General features: G+C 41.5%; 1 protein-coding gene across 4 annotated transcripts in view; it reads left to right on the top strand.

Annotated features, from left to right (window-relative positions):
- Osbpl3 (oxysterol binding protein like 3) overlaps positions 1–20,482 on the top strand; it is a 179,028-nt gene that overhangs the window by 146,014 nt on the left and 12,532 nt on the right. For all 4 annotated transcript variants that reach the window (XM_090332781.1, XM_090332779.1, XM_090332780.1 and 1 more), the window contains 3 exons: positions 6,619–6,682; positions 12,206–12,284; positions 13,688–13,832. In XM_090332781.1, the coding sequence (XP_090188907.1) occupies positions 6,619–6,682; positions 12,206–12,284; positions 13,688–13,832 (288 nt within the window). The remainder of the gene's footprint in view (positions 1–6,618; positions 6,683–12,205; positions 12,285–13,687; positions 13,833–20,482) is intronic.

Raw genomic sequence — 20,482 nt, 5'->3', positions numbered from 1 at the left:
TCCTCCTCTGATTCTTGTTGACCTCTTACAGAAAGTATATTCAGAGCATATGTCAGGAGTTGGGTCAGGATGAATCAAGTTTCCCTGTATACAAACAAATTATAAATTATTAGAATTCTTAACTGCCAAGGGAGAAGAATTCTTAAGGGCGTATTATAAAGAAGATGTATCTGCTCACATACTTTCCCCGTAAATATAAGTATACTAATCTGAATTCTTAGAAATCCTTTCCAATTAGGAATTGTTCTTTGATTGGAGAGGAAATGAAGAAAGATTCAACAAAATTTAATCTAAATTGTATTTACCCATTAAAATGACGGATAATCCCTTTTTTGAGTTTAGATACTACTTTTTTGTGGGGGGGGTTCTGGATTACGATGTAATAAGAATAGAGACTAGCTGGGCCCTTGTGCCTCATGCCCATAATTCTAGCTCAGAAGGCTAAGATCTGAGGATTGTGGTTTGGAACCAGAATTGGAGTTGTGGCTCAAGTGGTAGGGACAGCTCCCAGACCCTGACTTTAAACCCTAGAGCCAGTACAAAAAAAAGGAAGAAAGAGAGACAGGGTGGGAGGGAAGGAAAAAGAGAAGGAAAGAAAGAAGGCAAGCATGTGGAGGAAGGGAGGGAGGGTGGGAGAGAAAAGAATGGAATAGAGACTAGCCAGAATTAATAGTACATGCCTGTAATCCCATCATTCAGGAGGCTGGAGGAAGATGATGATCTTGACGCCACTCTAGGCTACATGATAGGATCCTGTCTCAATAATAATAAATGAAAACCGTGAGCCATGAATCTAAACCAAAGCCAGCACTAGAAAAACAGGTCAGATTGTGCTTGTTATTCTCTACCCCAGAAGAAGGTCTGTCATCAACAAAGACTAAGTGACCAGCCACCCGTTTCTGTGGACATTCAAACCAATCAGAGCCCCAGACTCATTTTCAAGGTTGGCTGTTAACCACTGACCCATTTGATCCATGTTCAAAGAAGACATTGAGAGCAGATGTTAGAACCGTAGCATTTTGAAGCCAAGAAATACACTGGCCTCATTTTACAAAGACAGAAATAAGACTTGAATAGGTTAGAAAGGTCGAATTCCAAAGCTTTTTTTTTTCTTTAAATGTTCTTAAGAAAAGGACATTAATGAATGCTGGGACTTTGGGAGGAGGACAAGAGGCCAACTTCAAGGAAGGCTGCTGTACATAAAGAAAATACCATTGGGTTAGGATCTAATGTTGCCTTCATCACTCCCAGTGGGCCAGCATTGGTCAGCTCCTGTGCTGGACAGAAACTCTTATTTCCTAATTTATAAAGGAAGATGAAATGCGGTATGAAGTTACCATGGAAACTAAGTGGAACTATACTTTCTGCCCTAATCTGGACTGGCCTGGGATCTTGGACACATTTCACATGTGTTGTCCTGATCTGTTGAACCAGTCAGTGACATTAGCCCTCTTTTATTGATGAAATAGCCAAACCTGAGAGGGATGGAGAAATTTGCTGAAGTTCCAAGCATAGTGGAGCCTGTAATTCCAGCACTTTGGAAGGTAAGGCAGCAAGACAGTGAAAGTTAGAAGCTAGCCTGGACTATATAAATAGTGAGATCCTGTCTTAAGAAAAACAAAAACACTGAGCTGGGAGTTTGGCCTAGTGACCAAACTTTGTGCTTGCCTAGCATTCACGAAGACCCAGGTTCAATTCCTCGGTACCACATACATAGAAAAAAGTCAGAAGTGGTGCTGAGGCTCAAGTGGTAGAGCTCTAGCCTTGAAAAAGTCTAAGGATGATGCTCAGGCCCTGAGCTCAAGCCCAGGACTGGCAAAAAAAAAAAAAGAAAAGAAAAACAAAAACAGGCCAGCATGGCGTGGTGGCTCACGCCTATAATCCTAGCTACTCAGGAGCCTGAGATCTGAGTATCAAGGTTCAGAGCCAGCCCGGGCACAAAAGGAGCTGAGACGCTTATTTCCAATTAACTTCTAGAAAACAAGAAGTGGGGCTTGGTTCTAGGGTAGGGCGTTAGCTTTGAGCTGAAGAGCTCAGGGATAGCGCCCAGGCTGAGTTCAAGCCCAATGACCCCCCCACACACACACACAAATAATAAGAAAATAAAGAAAAACCAAAACATGATTTCCCAGATCATCTAGCTTACAGATGACTCAGGTCTGTGGGACAACAAAAGCTCTCCCACACTTCCTAACACTAGAGGGGCCTGAGGCAGATGACCCAGAAGTATGGCATAAATAAGAACTTGCTGTGAGAAATATATTAAAGAAAAAGAAGGCATCCTTGTAAATTGCCATGAAGTCTGAAAAGCAATTCAGTCCCCAAAAAAATATCCTAGATGCCTGTCTAACTCATAAAGACGTAAGCAAGACCACTGCCATTTCAACACTGCGGAGCACTCATTCAGAAAACATCTTCTGGGACCACTTGAGGTTGTACATGCCTAGAATCTCAGCACTCAGGAAGCTGGACAGAAGGATCTTCAAGACCAGCCTGGGCTCCTAGCAAGACCCTGTCTAAATAAAATCCTTTGGGTAACATTTAAAGTACCCTTCTAAGCTGTAGTTTATGTATGGGTTTGTTTGTTTTTTGATCATTACTGAGATTTGAACTTGGGTTCCGGGCCACTTGTGGAGTAGATGCTCTACCATTTAAGCCATATCTCCTCAGCCCTTTTTGGTTGATTAATTTTCTTTTGTATAGGCTATCTTGTTTATTACCTCTACTGGCCTGGACCAACCCCTCCTATTTACACTTTCCTTGTTGCTGTAGTGACAAACACATGCTACTGGTTGAGATAAAGTCTCATTAACTTTTTTCCCAGGTTGGCATCAAAACAAGATCCTCACAAAGGCTACAGTTACAGATGGAAGCCACCTCACTCAGCTTAGCACAATAGCTTTTCTTGTTATTTGCTTGTTTTGATGTTGGGCCAGTCCTGGAGCTTGACCTCGGGGCCTGGTTACAGTACCTGTGCCTAGGTCTAGTGTTCTACCAATTGAATCACAGCTCCACTTCTGGCTTTGTGATAGATTACCTGAGATAAGAGCCTTTAGGGCTTTCCTGCCTGGGCTGGCTTCAAATCTCAATCCTCACATCTCAACCTTCTGAGTCGATAGGATTACAGGTGTGAGCCATCAGCACCCAGCTTAACACAGTAGTTAATAAAAGACAAACTAGAATTTGAATGTTATAATAAAGCTGCTTGTATAATTCATATGGACAGTATATTTATATACTTGTTTAGTGGGGTTTAAAATTACAGAGCAGGTGCATCATTTTTATAAACTGCATTTTGCTTTGATGTTCATATTGGCTACACTTATAAAGACTATAATGCTTTTTTATCATTCATTATTTCTGTAAGATTAATTTTCAGAAACGCCTCCATTATAGAGTGAGGGGAGCACTTCCTAGCTCCTTTCCCACACCCACAGTGGGATGCCCTGTGGGTAGAGAAATGGTTTTAAAGTTAAACAGAAGCCAGCCACTGATAGCTCATGCTTGTTAACTCTAGCTACTCAGGAGGCTGAAATAAGAGGATCAGAATTTGAAGCCAGCTTTGGCAGAAACGCACTAGAGACTCCAATTTTAAATTAACCAGCAAAATGGCAGAGTGGAGGCATGGCATAGTGATGGAGCACAAGCTATAGACAAGCAAGTAGAGTGAGAAAATGAGGCCCTGAGTTCAAGCCTCAGTACTAGCAAAAAAAAAAAGGACAAGTTAGATTATTTTTGTTGAGAGCTAACTGGTAGGAGAGAAAATAAGGAAGTGCAGCATTTTGTGGTATGACCTACTGGAAGTGGTTGGACTTTAACAAGATGACACAGGAAAGTAGAGCTAGTTAGATTTCTCGATCAATGCTTGAGGTAGAAACTGACCTCAGGGACCTTGTAGAATAGCAAAGACAAACACAACAATACCACCACAAGCAGCTGGAATCTAATCTGAGTACTCTGAAAGGTTTTTCAGTCTTTGGTTTTTTCAGTTTACTTTTCTTTGGCCCCAGCTTTGCTCAGCTGCCACCTGCCAGACCGGGGCGGGGTTGGGGGGTGTCTGTGGGTGTGTGTATGGCTCTGTATCATTCCATCCCTGACATTCTTCACCTAGAGGAGTGATTGGCAAACGATGCTGAGGGTCCAGAACAAGGGAGGAACTGGTGTTGCCATTCCTATTGTCATCTCTCCATATACACTCACACACCTGGGTATCTCAGGCTTGGGATTCTGAGTTCCTTATAGATGATAGAGTGCAGCTGCTTTACGTGTTGGAGTGTGTAAACCATTGAATTCAAACATGACACTCATTTTTTCCTTTGTTTTGTCCCTATCTATGTACCTTGGGAAATTGTCATCTTCCTGATTTCAGCTTTCACCTTTACAGTATGAAAGGGCTCAGGCCTCTAAGTATACAAGAACCAGCTATCTGATATGGAACTATCTAAAAATACACTGCCAGCAGTACGGCTTTGATAGTAGTGAAGACAATCCGTGGTACTGCTGCCTTGTGAGGAGAAGAGTAGAGAAGCCATTCGCTCTCAACTTTTTAGTGTATACCAGTGATGGCCTACCCTTACCAATTAAAGATTTTTAATAAACGTTTAACTGTTATTATAAGGGTAATGTGCAGATGGGTTAACATTTTGTAAGTCCAGTAGTGAGTACATTCCTTTTTGGACAATGTCTCCTCTTCCTTTATCTCTCCCTCTCCCTCTCCCTCTCTATTTTTCCCTCCCATCCTTGCTCACAAATTGTATAGTTCATTTTCAACAAGAGTTTATTTGTTTTATCTTGGCGATAGAGAAATGTATTTGTCCTTAGCCATTAGCAAACCTTCCTCAACAATTGTGTCTTTTTTGTTTACTTGCTATCTTGGGTCATTCATTTAGTAAGTGATTTTCGAAGAGGCTGGACTCACAATGAAGTTTTTAATTAAACGTTAAATTTGCTGAGTTCAAGGAAGAACATCTTTGTGTTGCTTAGAAGTGATGTATTGAAACATTCTAAGGAGTGACATTGATCAAAATGCATTGTACCCATAAACTGGGCTATTGAATTGTAACCCCTTTGTACAGCTACTTAAAGACAGTAAAATTATAAAACTTAAAACAAATTTTAAAATATACTTGTTCTGTTTGAAAGGGTGACCTTGATCAAGATGTATTGTACTCATAAACTTCCATATTGAATTGAAATCCCTTTGTACACCTACTGAAAGGTAATAATTAAAAAATAAAAACACTTCAAGCCTGGCACCAGGGGCTCACACCTATAATCCTTAGCTACTCAGGAGGCTGACAACTCAGGATTAAGATTTGAAGCCAGCCTAGGTAGGAAAGTTTGTGAGACTTACCTCCAATTAATCACCAAAAAACTGAAAGTGGAGGTGTTGGCTAAAATGGTAGAATGCTGTCCTGGAGCACAAAAGTTCAGGAACAAAGCCCAGGTCCTGAGTTCAAGTCCCCGAACCAGCCCCCTAATCCCCTACTTCTTTGACATCTTAAAATATGTGCAAGCATTTTCAGAGTACGTAAAAGACATTTTTTAACAATATCAGAGCATGTAGACTGGGAATAGCCAATAGCCAGTCCTAGCTGTAATTTAAAAATTACAGGCATGATGGCTCATGCCTATAATCCTAGCTACTCAGAAGGCTGAGGTCCAAGGATCATATTTCAAAGCCAGCCCTGGCACTTATCTCCAGTTAACCACTAGAAAACTGGAAGTGGTTCTTTGGCTTCAGGGGTAGGGGGATAGCCTTGAGCTGAAGAGCTTAGGGACAGTGTCCACACCCAGAGTTCAAGTCCTACAACCAACAACAACAATAACAAAAAAAAACCGTACAATTTCTTATTGACATAGATTGATTGTGGCATTTGCATACATGCATACCATGTATCCTGATCAAATTCACCCCTTCTTCCATTCTCCCTTATACCTTCTCTCTTAAAATAATTTCAGCTGGGTTGTAGTGGCTCATGCCTGTAATCCTGGATATACTGGAGGCTAAGATCTGAGGGTCGTGGGGTCATGGTTCCAAGCCAGTCCAGGCAGGAAAGTCTGTGAGACTCTTACATCCAATTAACCACCAGAAAACTGGAAATGGAGCTGTGGCTAAAAGTGGTAGAGCACTAGCCTTAGTAGAAAGTCTCAGGGACAATGCTCAGGCCCTGAGTTCAAGCCCATGACCAACAAAATATTATTAGTATTTCAGTAGATTTCATTGTTCTGTTTCCATGCATGCAAATAAACTACTTCCACCATCCTCATCCTCATTCACTCACTCCATTTGCCTTCCTTATTTTTGTTGATATTGCACCCCAACCCCAACAGAGCCTAGAATGTCCTTTTAATTTTACACCTTTCAAAGGATCTACCTCCGTCATTTGCAACTGGGTCATCTTCCCTGGGAAGTTTCCATTCACAGCTTTCCTCCTGACCAATCTGAGAATGTGGACACTGATTGTGGCAGGAGCACCCTCTGGAGGTCAGGCTAGGAAATTGCATTTTCTCTACAGTTAAAACTGCACCTTTTGTCACCTTTCAGTCTAGAAGAAATGGATTTTGCCGAATACAACAGACATTTGTTTATTGCTTTTCTGTCTTTTGTCCCATCAGGTCAGTCACCATCCACCTATCTCTGCCTGTCATGCTGAGTCTGGAAATTTCGTTTTCTGGCAAGGTAATACGCTGACATATGTGACCTCCATTTTGTATAATGGTATAGAGAGTTCAGTTGTGGAGGGATTGTTTAAATGTTGCTGAGATCAATAGTGGTCTTGAAAGAGTTGCAGCCTCATGCTGCTCTGCTCCAATTGTTGCCCTTACCTCTCAGCTCTGGACAATAGCTGATACATTCCGTTTATTTATTTACTGATGTTCAGCATTTTATTTTAGTTGATTGCTACTAATTGAGTCTAAGTACTTAGAGAGATCAATTTGTTTCGCCATTTTTGTTTGTTTGTTTATTGTTGCTTTTGTTTTAATGCCAGTACTTGGATTTGAACTCAAGGCCTAAGCACTTTTCCCCAGCTTTTTTTTTTTTTTTTTTTGCTCGAGGCTAGTGCTCCACCACTTGAGCCATGCATCCACCTTCAGCTTTTTGCTGGTTAATTGTAAATAAGAATCTCATGGACTTTTCTTCCTAGACTGGGTTTGAACTGGGATCCTTATAATTCAGCCTGCTGAGTAACTAAGATTACAGGCATGAACCACCAACACCCCGCTGGGTTTCTAACTTTTAATTGCTAAGTCATATTGGCCCTGTAAGAGTCTTGTCTTTAAAAGCAATAGGGGATTTCTGATATTTTATTGATGGTTATTTTTTTAAGTACTGGGATTAAACTCAGGGCCTCATGGTTGCAAGGCTACTGTTCTACCTCTTGAGCCACAGCCCCAGCTCTTAAAGCTATGTATGTTTTGTCAATGAGAAGAATCTTTTGAAAGTATTCCCTGTTTTACTAACTTTCTACCTGGGCTCTGTGTGTGTGTGTGTGTGTGTGTGTGTCTGTGTGTCTGTGTGTCTGTGTGTGTCTGTCCTAGTCCTGGGCTTTGAACTCAGAGCTTAGGTGTGTCCTTGAGGTTTTGTGCCCCTTGTGCCACTGCTTCATTTCTAGCTTTTCTGGTGGTTAGAGATAAGAGTTTTATGACTTTCCTGCCTGATCTGGCTTTGAACCTTGATCCTTAGTTCTCAGACTCCTGAGTATCTAGGAATGAGGCACTGGCACTGGCTTCGGTGTCTTTTTTTTTTTTTTTTTTTGCAGTCCTGGGGCTTGAACTCAGGGCCTTGGGCTTTCCTCAGGGCCAAAGCTCTACCATTTGAGCCACAGCACCATATCCAGCTTTTTCTATGTATGTGGTACCAAGGAATCAAACCTGGGTCTTTGTGCATGCTAGACAAGCACTCTTCCATAGGCCAAACTCCTGACCCCAGCTTCTTTCTTAATCATCCTCTCCCTGGACAATTCTACCTATTTCCCAGTTACAAATCCTGCTTTTCTTTTTTTTGCAGTCTAGTATTCCTTTGCCTTTTAGTTAAATTGGTTAAAATATCTATATTTTGGAGTTGGGAAATCTGTTCTCTTGCTAATTTGTTCTGTTTGTCACATCTGCTCTTTGTTACCCTTTCCTCTCTTTCTCTACCTTCTTTTATTATACTTAATTGATTTTTATAATATTTTATTTACTAATCTCTCAGAAACATGCCCCAAATCCTTATAGCTAATAAAACTTTCCATACTAAAGCATTGAGCATAGAAAACTGCTACCAAAATTATTTTAATAGAGAGCCTTCACTTGAACCAACTTATGAACATTACTTTTAGATGGTAAAATCAGATTGTAAATATAGGATCAATATGAAAACAAAAACAGTTTTAAGAATCATATTTAACATAATAGTTCAGTTTGTATAATCCTTAACACTTTAGAAAATTACATGTAGAAAATATGTAGTGGGTATTCTGTGATACAGTGGTTGTAGGTCATATTGATCCTGTATTTGCAATCTGATTTTCACATAGCTGCTCTTACTCTGATCACTGAAAACAGTGATCAGAAAGACTGAGTGTAGACACTGCTTCAAGTAGTACTTCAAATCCCCTATGTTAAAATTGCAGTGTTAGCCAGACATCAGTGACTCTCTGTAATCCAGGCTACTCAAGAGGCTGAGATCTAAGGATTCTAGATCAAAGCCATCCCAGACAGACAAATCCAGGACACTTTTATCTCCAGTTAACCAACAAAAAGCCAGAACTGGAGGAGTGGCTAAAATGGATAGAGCACCAGCTTTGAGTAAAAAAGCTAAGGAAGAATGGAAGGCCCTGGGCCGGGAGTTTGGCCTAGTGGTTAAAGTGCTTGCCTAGCATGCATGAAGACCCGGGTTCGATTCCTCGGTACCACATACGTAGAAAAAAGCCGGAAGTGGTGCTCAGGCTCAAGTGGTAGAGCTCTAGCCTTGAGAAAGTCCAAGGACAGTGCTCAGGCCCTGAGCTCAAGCCCAGGACTGGCAAAAAAAAAAAAAAAAGAATGGAAGGCCCTGAGTTAAAGATCCAGGATCAGCACACACACATATAAAACGTACAGTTTTAAACTTTGCACAGCCAAAAGGAATGCATGCTTGTTATTCAGAATGTTAGACATGGTACATGACAGTAAAGTTAGTGCTTTGTTAATTAGCCCAGTACATTGTATGCTCCAAACAAACATAATGATGCATTAAAATAGTTTATTTAATTTTATCTTAAAAAACAAAGGACCTAAGTTTAAGGATGAACTGACTTTCCCTGGTATTTCCTTTCCCATATACTGATATAAATTCACAAGAGAATAAATTATATATTTTGTTCAGCACCAAATATTCTGCTAAGTTCCTGAGTTACTGTATCTTATTCACTTTCTAAAACTGTTTTTTTTTTCTTCTGACCTAAAGTATTTATATCCCTAGCTCTCTAAGTTAAACATTAAGAACAAAGTACATGCCAGGTGCTGGTGACTCATCCTGTAATACTAACTACTCAGGAGGTATTAAGATCTTGGGATTGAGATCTGAGAATTGTAATTCAAAGAAAGACAGAAATTTTGTAAGACTCTTCTTTCATATTATCCAGCAAAAAAGCGAGAACTGGATGTGTGGCTCATGTGGTAGAGCACCAGCATTGAGAGAAAAAGTCAAATGAGTGCTCAAAGCTGTGAGTTCAAGCCGCAGTACGAGCACCAAAAAAAATAATAAATAAATAAAATAAGGAGAAAGAAGACTAGCTCACTTATTATAGAAGCATTTTCTTTCTTAGCATTTACTTAAATTCAAGTAGTTACTTTCTGATGAAGTCCAGTAGTCTGATTATACCACAGTAACCCCTGCAGAATTCCTGAATAAGGCACATTATTGACTGTGGAATTTCCCAACCTTCACATCATTAGCTTACTCTTCTGTACATCAGACAGACTATGTCACCAGTTTCATTAATGTCCTAATTTCCATCACCACGACTAGTTTGGAGGAACCCCATGTTCCTCATAGGGTCTGTAAGCCAGAGCCTCTCAGCCAGGTGGATGTTCCCAGGTCTGGAACTGTGCATCATAGAGGCACTGGCGGCTCACTCCTGTTAGCCTGGCCATTCAAGTGGCTGAGACTGGAGGATGGTGATTGAAAGTCAGCCCCGCAGGAAAGTCCATGAGACTTATCTCCAGTCAACCACCACAAAAGCTGCAAAGAGATCAGGGGATAGAACACGAGCCTTGACAAAAAAAGCTAAGAGACAGCACCCAGGTCCAGAGTTCAAGTTCTAGTACAGTCACGCACAGACACATACACATATAAACATGCATACACAATTCATATTAGATACTGTTAATGTATTATAAACTGCTATCAAGTAATATTATGGCACTTTAGGTAGTATAAAAAACTTTGTAAGCTATACTTCAAGTTTTCCTCTCCCAATCTTGCTCAATTTTGATATACATTTTACTTATAAATATTATAAACCCTGTATTACATTGTTATTTTTGTTTAAATGGATAGCTCTTTTCCATAGCAATTTTACTGAGATATGTTCACATTTTTTTAAAGCCTACAACCAATGGCTTATTTCTTCTATTCAGAGTTGTAGAGTCATCACCACAACTGGCTTTTGAAACCCTTTACCAAGACCTTCAATTCCTTTCCACATCCCTTGCCTTGGGCAACTTCTGATCAATACTTTGTGTCCATGTAATTTGCCTATTTGAGGTATCTCATATAAATGGAAACATATACTATGTGTTCAGGTGCTTCCTCAGCTAAGTTTCCCATCTCTTACTGGTCTTTCTGCTCCCATCCTTCCTTACTCCCCTGCAGTGTCAGTTAGGACTCCTCTACTATTCTTTCTCTGTTCGGTCTCCTCTCATGATACTACCATTTGTGCAGGTTGTAAAAGTCAAATTGTTTATGAATATCTCCTCTTTCTCAGATCTAATTTACTTTTCAGTTCTGTCCATTTCTGCTAATAAGCAGATTATAGATTATAATCTATAGATTATACATTATAGAATCTATAGGATTATACATTCTGTGCATTCCAGTTACTGCTTGGTTTGCTGCATTCCTGATTATTCTTAGACAAGTACAATGACCTCTTTTTTTTTTTCACTTAATCTCTCCTTGATTCCTTTCTCCATGTGACTTCAGTTGTCTGCACTCAGTATCAACATACAGCAGTTTCTTGTGTATTTTGCCAAGTGCTCACAAAGCAAACTTCATACCCTGGCTTGGGGTGCTCTTTGCTTTCTATTCTCAGTGTGACTTTCTACACTTTTCAGACAACTTTGGGTCTATAGGACAGAATACTTGCTACTGTGTGTGTGGGAGGAGGAGGGGGTTGGGTGTGTCTATGTGTGTATTGTACTGGGGCCTTCAGCTCTCCATTGGCTTTTTTTGTGTGTGCCAGTCCTGGGCTTGAATTCAGGGCCTGAGCACCATCCTTTGGCTTTTTCCTCCAAGCTAGCACCCTGCCACTTTGGCCATAGCACTACTTCTGGCTTTTTCTATGTATATGGTACTGAGGAATAGAACCCGGGTCTTTGTGCATGCTAGGCAAGCACTCTACCACTAGGCCAAACTCCCGGCCCCTCCATTGGCTTTTTAAAACCAAGATTATTGCTCTACCACTTGAGCTACACTTAAGTGGAGATAAAAAAAAAAATCTCATAGACTCTTCTGCTTAGACTGCCTTTGAACAAAGATCCTTAGATCTCAGCCTCCTGAGAAGATAGGACTACAAATGTGAGCTACCATGCCCAGTGTACTCTATTCTCTTACTCTATCTCTTTTTCCTTGAGTGATCTCTTTCCTCTGGCTTCAGTTGCTTTTTCTCTGCCTGATGATTTCCTTCCACAAAGCCCTATTTAAATGCTCTTTCTGACAAGTCTCTTCTGATGACTTCGAGAGGCTTTCAATTAGGTCTTCTTTTGAACTCCATTTATTTGCAGCACATTTAGCTAGTCTGCCTTTCTCTGTGGTCACTGCTTGTTTTCATGTCTGAATTCACACTGTTAATTCTTCCAAGAAGAGGATTTCGTTTTTATAATTTTAGTTTCCTAAAAAGCAATTCTATAGAGTAATCTAAAAAGGTTGTACTATAAAATCAATTGGTTGTCTAGACTGAGGAATTCTTATCTATATAAATCTCTTGATAAATATGTAATCTTTGGTATTTTGTTTCAGATATGAGGTGGAAAAATAAATTCTGGGGCAAATCCATGGAAATTGTCCCAATTGGCACAACTCATGTGACTCTACCAGCGTAAGTTCCTTTTGTGTGGCTAGGAACTTAGAGAATTTGGGGCTGTGAATTCACTTTAGTGAGAGGACTCTCACCATTCCCCCAGGGCACTGGCAGTATGTTTTAGCCTTTTTTTTTTCTTCTTGCAGTACTAGAGATGGAACCCAGAACATTTTGCACATTGGACAGGCATTCTACCACTCAATCCATCTTCAGATTTGTTTTGTTCTTCTAGCTGATGGGCAGTGGTTCAGATAGTGTCATCTGGGAAATCTTGTAGTCTCATGGATTTCCCCCCTTCCTCAAGTGCAAATCTTCCCCCAACTTAAAGTTCTCTGACTAGAAGCTTTTTAGAGTATACTTTCTAATGAATATTAAGAATGAGAGTTTTTCTTTAACCTGGCCAAGCCTTACTCTCATAATTGCCTTTAGGAAACACAAGGCCCTGACCTTATGGGGATTACCGGTACTTGTTCATACAAAATGATTATGAGGACTCCACAATGAAGCTGGTGAGCTCTACCTGCTCCCTCTGCCTCTTGCTCCAGGTTGCCCTTAGCATTTAGCTCCATAAATACTCTACATACTTTCTCCTGGCAAAAAGGCATAATTATGCTAATTGTAGAGAACCCCCCCAACAGTCAGGCACTGGGGCTCATGCCTGTGAGCCTAGCTAATCAGGAGGCTGAGTGAGATCTGAGCATCATGGTTCAAAGTGAGCTCAAGAGGACTGGTAGCGTGGCCTAATGGTAGAGTACTTGCTTAGCATGCACAAAGCTCTGGGTTTGATTCCTTGGTACCACATACACAGAAAAAGCCAGAAGTAATGCTGTGGCTCTAGTGGCAGAGTGCTAGCCTTTAGCCAAAAGTGTTCAAGGACAGTGTCTAGGCCCTGAGTTCAAGCCCCAGGACTGGCGCGCGCACACAAGCTACAGAACTGGTATGTGCACGCATATGCGCGCGCTCGCACACACACACACACACACACACACGCACACACACGCACACACAGAGTTCAAGGAAGGAAACTTAGAAAAGTGTATGAGTCTCTTCAGTTAGCCACCAAAATTCAGAAGTGGAGATATGGCTCAAGTGGTAGAATGTCAGCCTTGAATAAAAACGCTAAAGAACAGCCTCCAGAATCTGAATTCAAGTCCTAGAAAAACAAAACAAAAAACTATCTTTCTCCTGCCCTAGTTCTGTTACTTTTGTGAAGCTCTCTCAGTGGCTTCCTGTTGGGGGGAAATATGACTCTGTCCTGACAGCTGCCTGGGGAATGACAGCTCAGCTGACAGGATGCCTGCATTCATGAGGAAAGGGATGAGCAAGCAGTTCATCACATGGCTAAACCCAGGAGAGCAAGGAGTTTGTATCAGCCACTGGCTCTTCTGGAAATGGTTACTTTGGCTTTCTCCTCCTTTTAGTTTTGGAGATCATTTTGAGTGGAACAAAGTGACCTCTTGTATCCATAACATCTTAAGTGGTCAGAGGTGGATTGAGCACTATGGAGAGATTGTCATCAAGAACCTAAGTGATGACTCCTGCCATTGCAAAGTGAACTTCATCAAGGTAACTGGAGTGTCATGCACGCCAGCTGTCTTGCTGGATGAGCTGTCCTGGGGGGCGAGGGCCTCAGGACACAGGCCATTTGGGGGATCTTTCACCTGATATTTGTACCAAAAGCTCCAAAGCCCCAGCCCACTGTGTCATTTGAACTAGCACCATGTCCCTTCCAGCCACCCTCCCTCCTGCTCTCCACCTGCTATCCCCCCCACCTGTCCTCAGCCCAGAGCCATTGTGGCGCCATGGCACCACAAGGCCAATATAATATAAAGATATTATGGCTATGTCTAAGGGGGATAAGTCAGATTCAGATACACACTGTATGATCCAATTACACAAGGCTCCCAGAGGAGCCACATTCATAAACAGAAAACAGAGTGAGTGATTGCCATGGCCGAGGGAGGAATGGAGAAATGGGGAATTGGCAACAGATAGATAGATAGATAGATAGATAGATAGATAGATAGATAGATAGATAATAGATTAGATATGTTGTTTCCATTTGGGAAGATGAATGAGAACGCTCAGGAAATTGTTAGTGATGATAATTGCACTTAATATTATTGAATTACATACCTAAAATAGTTAACATAAAGCTGAGTATATTGGTACACATTTGTAGTCCCAGCAATTGGGACACTACAGCCAGAAGGAAAATTCTGCCAGGGGCTAGTGGCACTCACCTGTATCCTCACTAATCAGGAGGCTAGGATCTGAGGGGCAGGAAAGTGTAGGAGACTCATCTCCAATTAATCACAGAAAAAGCCAGAAATACCAGGCGTGGTGGCTCACGCTTGTAATCCTAGCTACTCAGGAGTCTGAGATCTGAGGATCAAGGTTCAAAGCTGGCCTGGGCACAAAAGGACCTGAGACTCTTATCTCCAATTAACCTCTAGAAAATGGGAAGTGGGGCTTGGCTCAAGAGGTAGGGTAGTAGCCTTGAGCTGAAGAGCTCAGGGACAGTGCCCAGTCCTAGTTCAAGCTTCAGGACCTATGAGAAAAGAGAGAGAGAGAGAGAGAGAGAGAGAGAGAGAGAGAGAGAGAGAGAGAGAGAGAGAGAGAGAGAGAGAGAGAGAAGTGTTCTGTAGCTCAAGTGGTAGGGTGCTAGCCTTGAGCAAAAAGAGCTTAAGGACAGAGTCCAGGTGCAGAGTTCAAGGACCAGAACCAGCAAAAGAAAAAGAGGGACACTTTATGTTCTTATGTTTTACTATAAGAAAACTCATGCCACTTGGTGCCAGTGGCTCACCTCTGTAATCCTTGCTACTCAAGAAGCTGAGATCTGAGGATCCTGGTTCAAAGCCGTCCCAGCCAAGAAAGTTCATGAGGTTCTTTATCTCCAGGTAACTACCAAAAGCCAAAGTGAAGCTATGACTTAAGCAGTAGTGCACCAGCCTTGAGCATAAAAGCTCAAGGACAGCACTCAGGCCCTGAGCTCAATCCTGAGAACCAACAGAGAAAGAAAAGTTCACCCCAAGACTGGTGGCATAACTCAAGTGGTAAAGTACTTACCTAGCATCCTAGCGTGCACAGGGCCCTGGATCTATTTCAAGACAGAATGAAGGAAGTGAGTAAGGGAAGGGATGGGGGGGACACAAGTGAAGGCAGAAAGAAGGAAGGAAGGAAAGAGAGAGAAGAAGGAATGGGGGAGGGAGGGATAGAAGGAAGGAGGGAAGAAGAAAGGAATTTATGCCAGGTTATTCTTTTGGCAAAAAAAAAAAATCCTCCAACACCTTCCATTTTCTTTAGAGTAAAAGCTTCCATCCTTACAAAAGCCTGCATGGGTCTGGCCCATCACCGCCCCCCCCCCCCCTTAGCCCTTTGCATGTGCGCGCACACACACACACACACACACACTTGCATATACACAACATACACACTCCACTCCATCCTCATTCCTTTCCAACATCTGTTCCCACTCCGTCCTCTTCTCACATCCTTCTCTTTACCCTGTCCCCCACTGGCCCTTCCTCATTTCCTTCTGCCTGGACCCTTCTTCTCAGATTTTTGCACCTTCACCCCAGGCTGTCTTTCTTCTTCATCTCCCCTTTCCTACATGGTTTTTGTGACAACTGGGTTTAGCTTACTAGTGATTGCTTTGCCTGTTTCTCTGCCTTCCATAGCCTCCTCACCACCCTCATACGGGGCTTGCTACCTTACTCCTGTAGTCCTGGTGCCTGCACAGCTCACAGCATAGCTCCTAACATTGCAGTATATATGTGATCACCCTCTTTTCCAGCTGCCTTGATTTGAGGCTCCCCTCCACTTTCTGTCCCTCCTAGGATTTAAACATACACGTACTTACTGTGTATGTTTATCCAGAAATATTTACATTTAGCTCACATCAAAATAGTGAGCCATGAGATAAAGTCTCAAATGTGGAATTTCATGCAATGTGTACACCACCCAGGAGGGTGTTTAGGATGAGACTAATTGAGGTCTCTGTTACAATCTACAAATCCAGTGAGATTGCAGACAGATTAAACTGGACATGACAACTTTGGGAGGCAAAATTAAAATGACCGCCTCCTGGAACTTGGCCTAAGCTGCCTTCCAAAGCAGCAAAAGCAGCCTGGAACAGAGATGTGTTACCCTTGGTCTAACTGAAAATCATTTGGGTCTCAACATATTCGTTAAGGAAATGTGCTTCATTCCGTGCCCACCTTAACCTGCTCCTCATCCACTCAGGGTCTGAGAAAAGAGTTTTTGTTGTTTGAGGCTTTTTTCCTTTGGTTGGTTGTTTAGGCACTACTGGGGTTTGAACCCAGGCTCTCATGCTTGCTAGGCAGATATTCTAATATTTGAGCCACTCTACCAGGCCCTATCTGCATTGATTATTTACTCAAGACATTGTCTTTCTTCATGTTTGCATCAGCCTGGACTGCCACCCTCCTATTCATGCTTTCCCTATAACTTCACATGACAGGCACACACCGCTACACCCAGCTATTGGTCAAGATGGGGTCACTAGAACTCCCCCCACTCCTAGGCTAACCTCAGACTGCAAGATCCTGCTCTCTGCCTGGTCTACAAGGTTGAGTCACTATTCCTGACTGTTATATGAATCAGGATCTCATTGCATAATCCAGATGAGCCTCAAACTTGTGATCCTTCTGCCTCAGCCTCTCAAGTGCTGGTATTACAGGTGTGTGCCACCCTGCCCAGCTTCAGAAATGAGATTTTTTTCACAAATAGGCCTCTTATTTGTCATTATTAAAACTCTGAATCTTAAACAGATTCTTGGACTGGTGGTTCGTATCCATCAGCTCAACTTTAGCACCCAGTAGCTTTTCCAGAGCTACCATCTTCACCATGAAGCTCTACAGTTGTCCCAGTTCAAATTTGAGCTTCTTCAGCAGTTTTACTTTCCTAATGAAGACATCATGAGGTAGATAAATAGACTGTCAAGACTTTTCTATGTCTCCCAATGTTGTCTGGAATCAGTTGATTAACTAAGTCTTTCAAGTCACTTGTCTGCACTTCTCTGGTCATGATTTCCATCATCCTCTTTGGGATCTGGCAGACCTGCTGATGTTGAGCATAGGAAGTCTTGAGGATCTGATTGTTGTGTTTTTTAGTAAAGCCAACACAGAACAGACGAAGCAAGTAACCATCTGTAGTCTTGACATCAATAGGTGCTTTAATCATGGTCTGCCACTTTTTCACCACAGAGCACATTTTGTCTCGGGTAAGATCCATGCCATGGAAGTTGGTCAGGCAGTTCTTGCCCTGGACATTCTCAGTAATTAGCCTGAATTTTCTAAAAACATCATTCTGCAGATTAGCAAGGCTCACTTCAAACACCCAACCCTTGAGGCCATCAGATGCAATTTTGGTTCCTTGAGTCTTCATGACTAGTATTTTCCCAGTATTCCTTATAGAACATGTCCAGGGCTTTCACATTGTACCAATCTTTCCTTAGAAAATGGACCAACCACTTTCTCCTTGGCTCCTTTTTTGCCACTTTTTGTAAGGCGCTTGCTTGTTCTTGCCCGATTGCCATGGTGCTAGTCAAAGAGCCAAAAGACAAGAAATGAGATTTTTATAGTTATGAAATGAACATTGGACATGCCTCCAGTGTTGAAAGACCATCTGAAAGTCAGTTATGCATGAATTATGACTCACCTTCTGGCTTTCTGCCCAATGGCAGCCTTAGGTTTGTTAGAAAATATCCCTGAGAAAAAAAATATGACTCTTGTTTTTCCATAAACCTAGGTCTGGACTATTGGTTTTCCCCTGTGATTTTTATATAGCTGGATAACTCAATTTTAAATTCCTTCTTCAGGGGCCTAGTGGTAGAGTGCTTGCCTAGCATGCACGAAGACCCAGGTTCAGGTCCTCAGTACCACATACATAGGAAAAAAAGCCAGAAGTGGTGCTGAGGCTCAAGTGGTAGAGCTCTAGCCTTGAGAAAGCCCAAGGACAGTGCTCAGGCCCTGAGTCCAAGCCCCAACTGGCAAAAAAAAATTCCTTCTTCACCTCTGAGACGCTGCTATCCCATCCCTTCCTCCAATTCCACTAACAGCCTTGGAGGCTGAACCACCAAAACATGGCCTGGAAACGCCACTCAAATTTATTGGTTTCCAAATATGGATTTTGATTTATAGAGAAGTGCCTTCTGTTCTTTATAGAGATTCTTAATGGAAGCTAAGTAGTTGGGAGATTTGGGACAGTGGGGGTGGGGCGCTGGGTGGGAAATCATCTCAAGGGAGTAGTTGAATCTCCCTCTGCTGGCTGGACAGTGGTACTGTTTGAAACCCACAAGGCAGAATTGAGCTGGTATGAGCTGGGCTGCCTGGGCTGAGCTGTGTGCAGTGACCTCACAGGTCACAACCAGTGGAGAATGTGCACAGATAAGAGTCCTATGGGTTAGATGACCAATCCTAATCAAAGAAAATTTTGAGAAACCTCCTGAATATTTTTGCAAACAACTGTCTACTTCTTTGGAGGAGAATATGTTACAAGTTAATTTTCTTTCTCTTTTTCTTTTTTTGTCAATCGGGGGACTTGAACTCTGGCAATTTTCTTTTAAATTATAGTGATTAGAGGTACAGCTCTGTAAGTGACAGTGCCAACCATGAGACAGACAGTCACCCCATGGAAGGTGTCTTACAGACCAACCACCTACTTTGGCCAGTGTCGTGAGAGTAAATTGAGATTTCTTGTTCTTGCATCACATGTTGCAAATGTGTGTCGGGGGGAGGGGAATGTATCTTATACAAATGTTGAATCCAAGTTACAAATTGCAAATTAACCATTGATTAAAACAATTATTGAGCCTGTTCTTGTCACTGAAGATTCCTCTCTCTCTAGAAACTTACCTGGTAGGTAGAGACTTTTCTTTAGAAAAACTATATTCTGTTCCACATCCAGGCTGAAAATAGTAGTTGTCAACGGAGAAGATAATACACAGTATGTCCAGTTTCCCCTAAATAGGCATTGAAGTTGAAGATGGGATGGTGGTTTTCCTGCAGTGTTTAGCAGGAAAATGGTCTCATGTTCATAAGAAAAAAGTGGCATATTTAAATTAGGAAAAAAAACTAAAGCTGATATTGGAAAGGAAGGCTGAAAGAGTGAAAGGGGAAGGAGAGAAAGGAAGGGAAGGAGAGGGGTGTGTGTGTGTGTGTGTGTGTGTGTGTGTGTGTGTGTGTGTGTGTGAGTGTGAGAGAGAGAGAGAGAGAGAGAGAGAGAGAGAGAGAGAGAGAGAGAGAGAGAGAGAAAGAGAGAAGAACCAGGTATAACAGATACATAGATTAATGAGAGAAGGCCAGTCCAGCAGTAAACCCATGCATTTACAATTCACTGATTTTCAACAAATACACCAAGAACACATAATGAGTAAAGAAAGCCTCATCAATAAATGGCGTTGGGGAAAAATTGGATACCTACATGCAGAGCAGTGAAACTCTTTATTTCATACCATACAAAAACCAAATGGATTAAAGATTTTTAAAATGTAAGAGCTAAAAATGTAAAGCTACTCAATGCAAACTCAATGGAAAAAGCCCTATGATGCTGATTCAGACAATAATGGTTCTAGTAGACTCCTAAAACACAAGCAACAAAGCAAAAATACTCAAATAGAATTGAATCAAACAAACTTGCCTCTCACAGCAAAGAGAAAAAAAACCTATACAGTGAGAATACAGAACTAGAAGAAATATTACAGAATAGAAGAAAATATTCGCAAACTATATCTGATAATATTGTTAATATATATTTAAATGTTAAATATATATTTAAATAACTCCACACAATAACAAGAAAACATCTTATTTTAAAATGGGAATAGGGGCTAGCGGCATAGATCAGTAATAGAGCACTTGCCTAGAATTCAGGAGACCCTAGCTTTGATCTTACCCACCACCAAATAGGCAAAGTTTATCTGAACAGACATTTCTCAAAAGAAAGCAAAAATAATCATACTGAGATAGCTGTTAGAACAGATATTATACATAGATGGAAGATGCGTCTTGGAAAAGCTGTGGAGAAAACAGAACCCTTGCAGTATGTTGATGTAAAGTAGTACAACTAGTGGGGAAAACAGATATTCTTCAGATATTGTCCCAGTAATTCTCCCATGGGCATAAATCTAAAGACAATGCAATCAGTCTATGGAAGTCTGTGAATCAGTCTATGTACTTCAGTATTGATTGTAA

The sequence above is a fragment of the Megascapheus bottae genome, chromosome 5 (assembly GCF_031878675.1).
Source record: "Megascapheus bottae isolate mThoBot1 chromosome 5, mThoBot2.hap1, whole genome shotgun sequence".
NCBI classification, from domain to species: Eukaryota; Metazoa; Chordata; class Mammalia; order Rodentia; family Geomyidae; genus Megascapheus; species Megascapheus bottae.
This window is presented reverse-complemented; position numbering and strand designations above follow the sequence as displayed.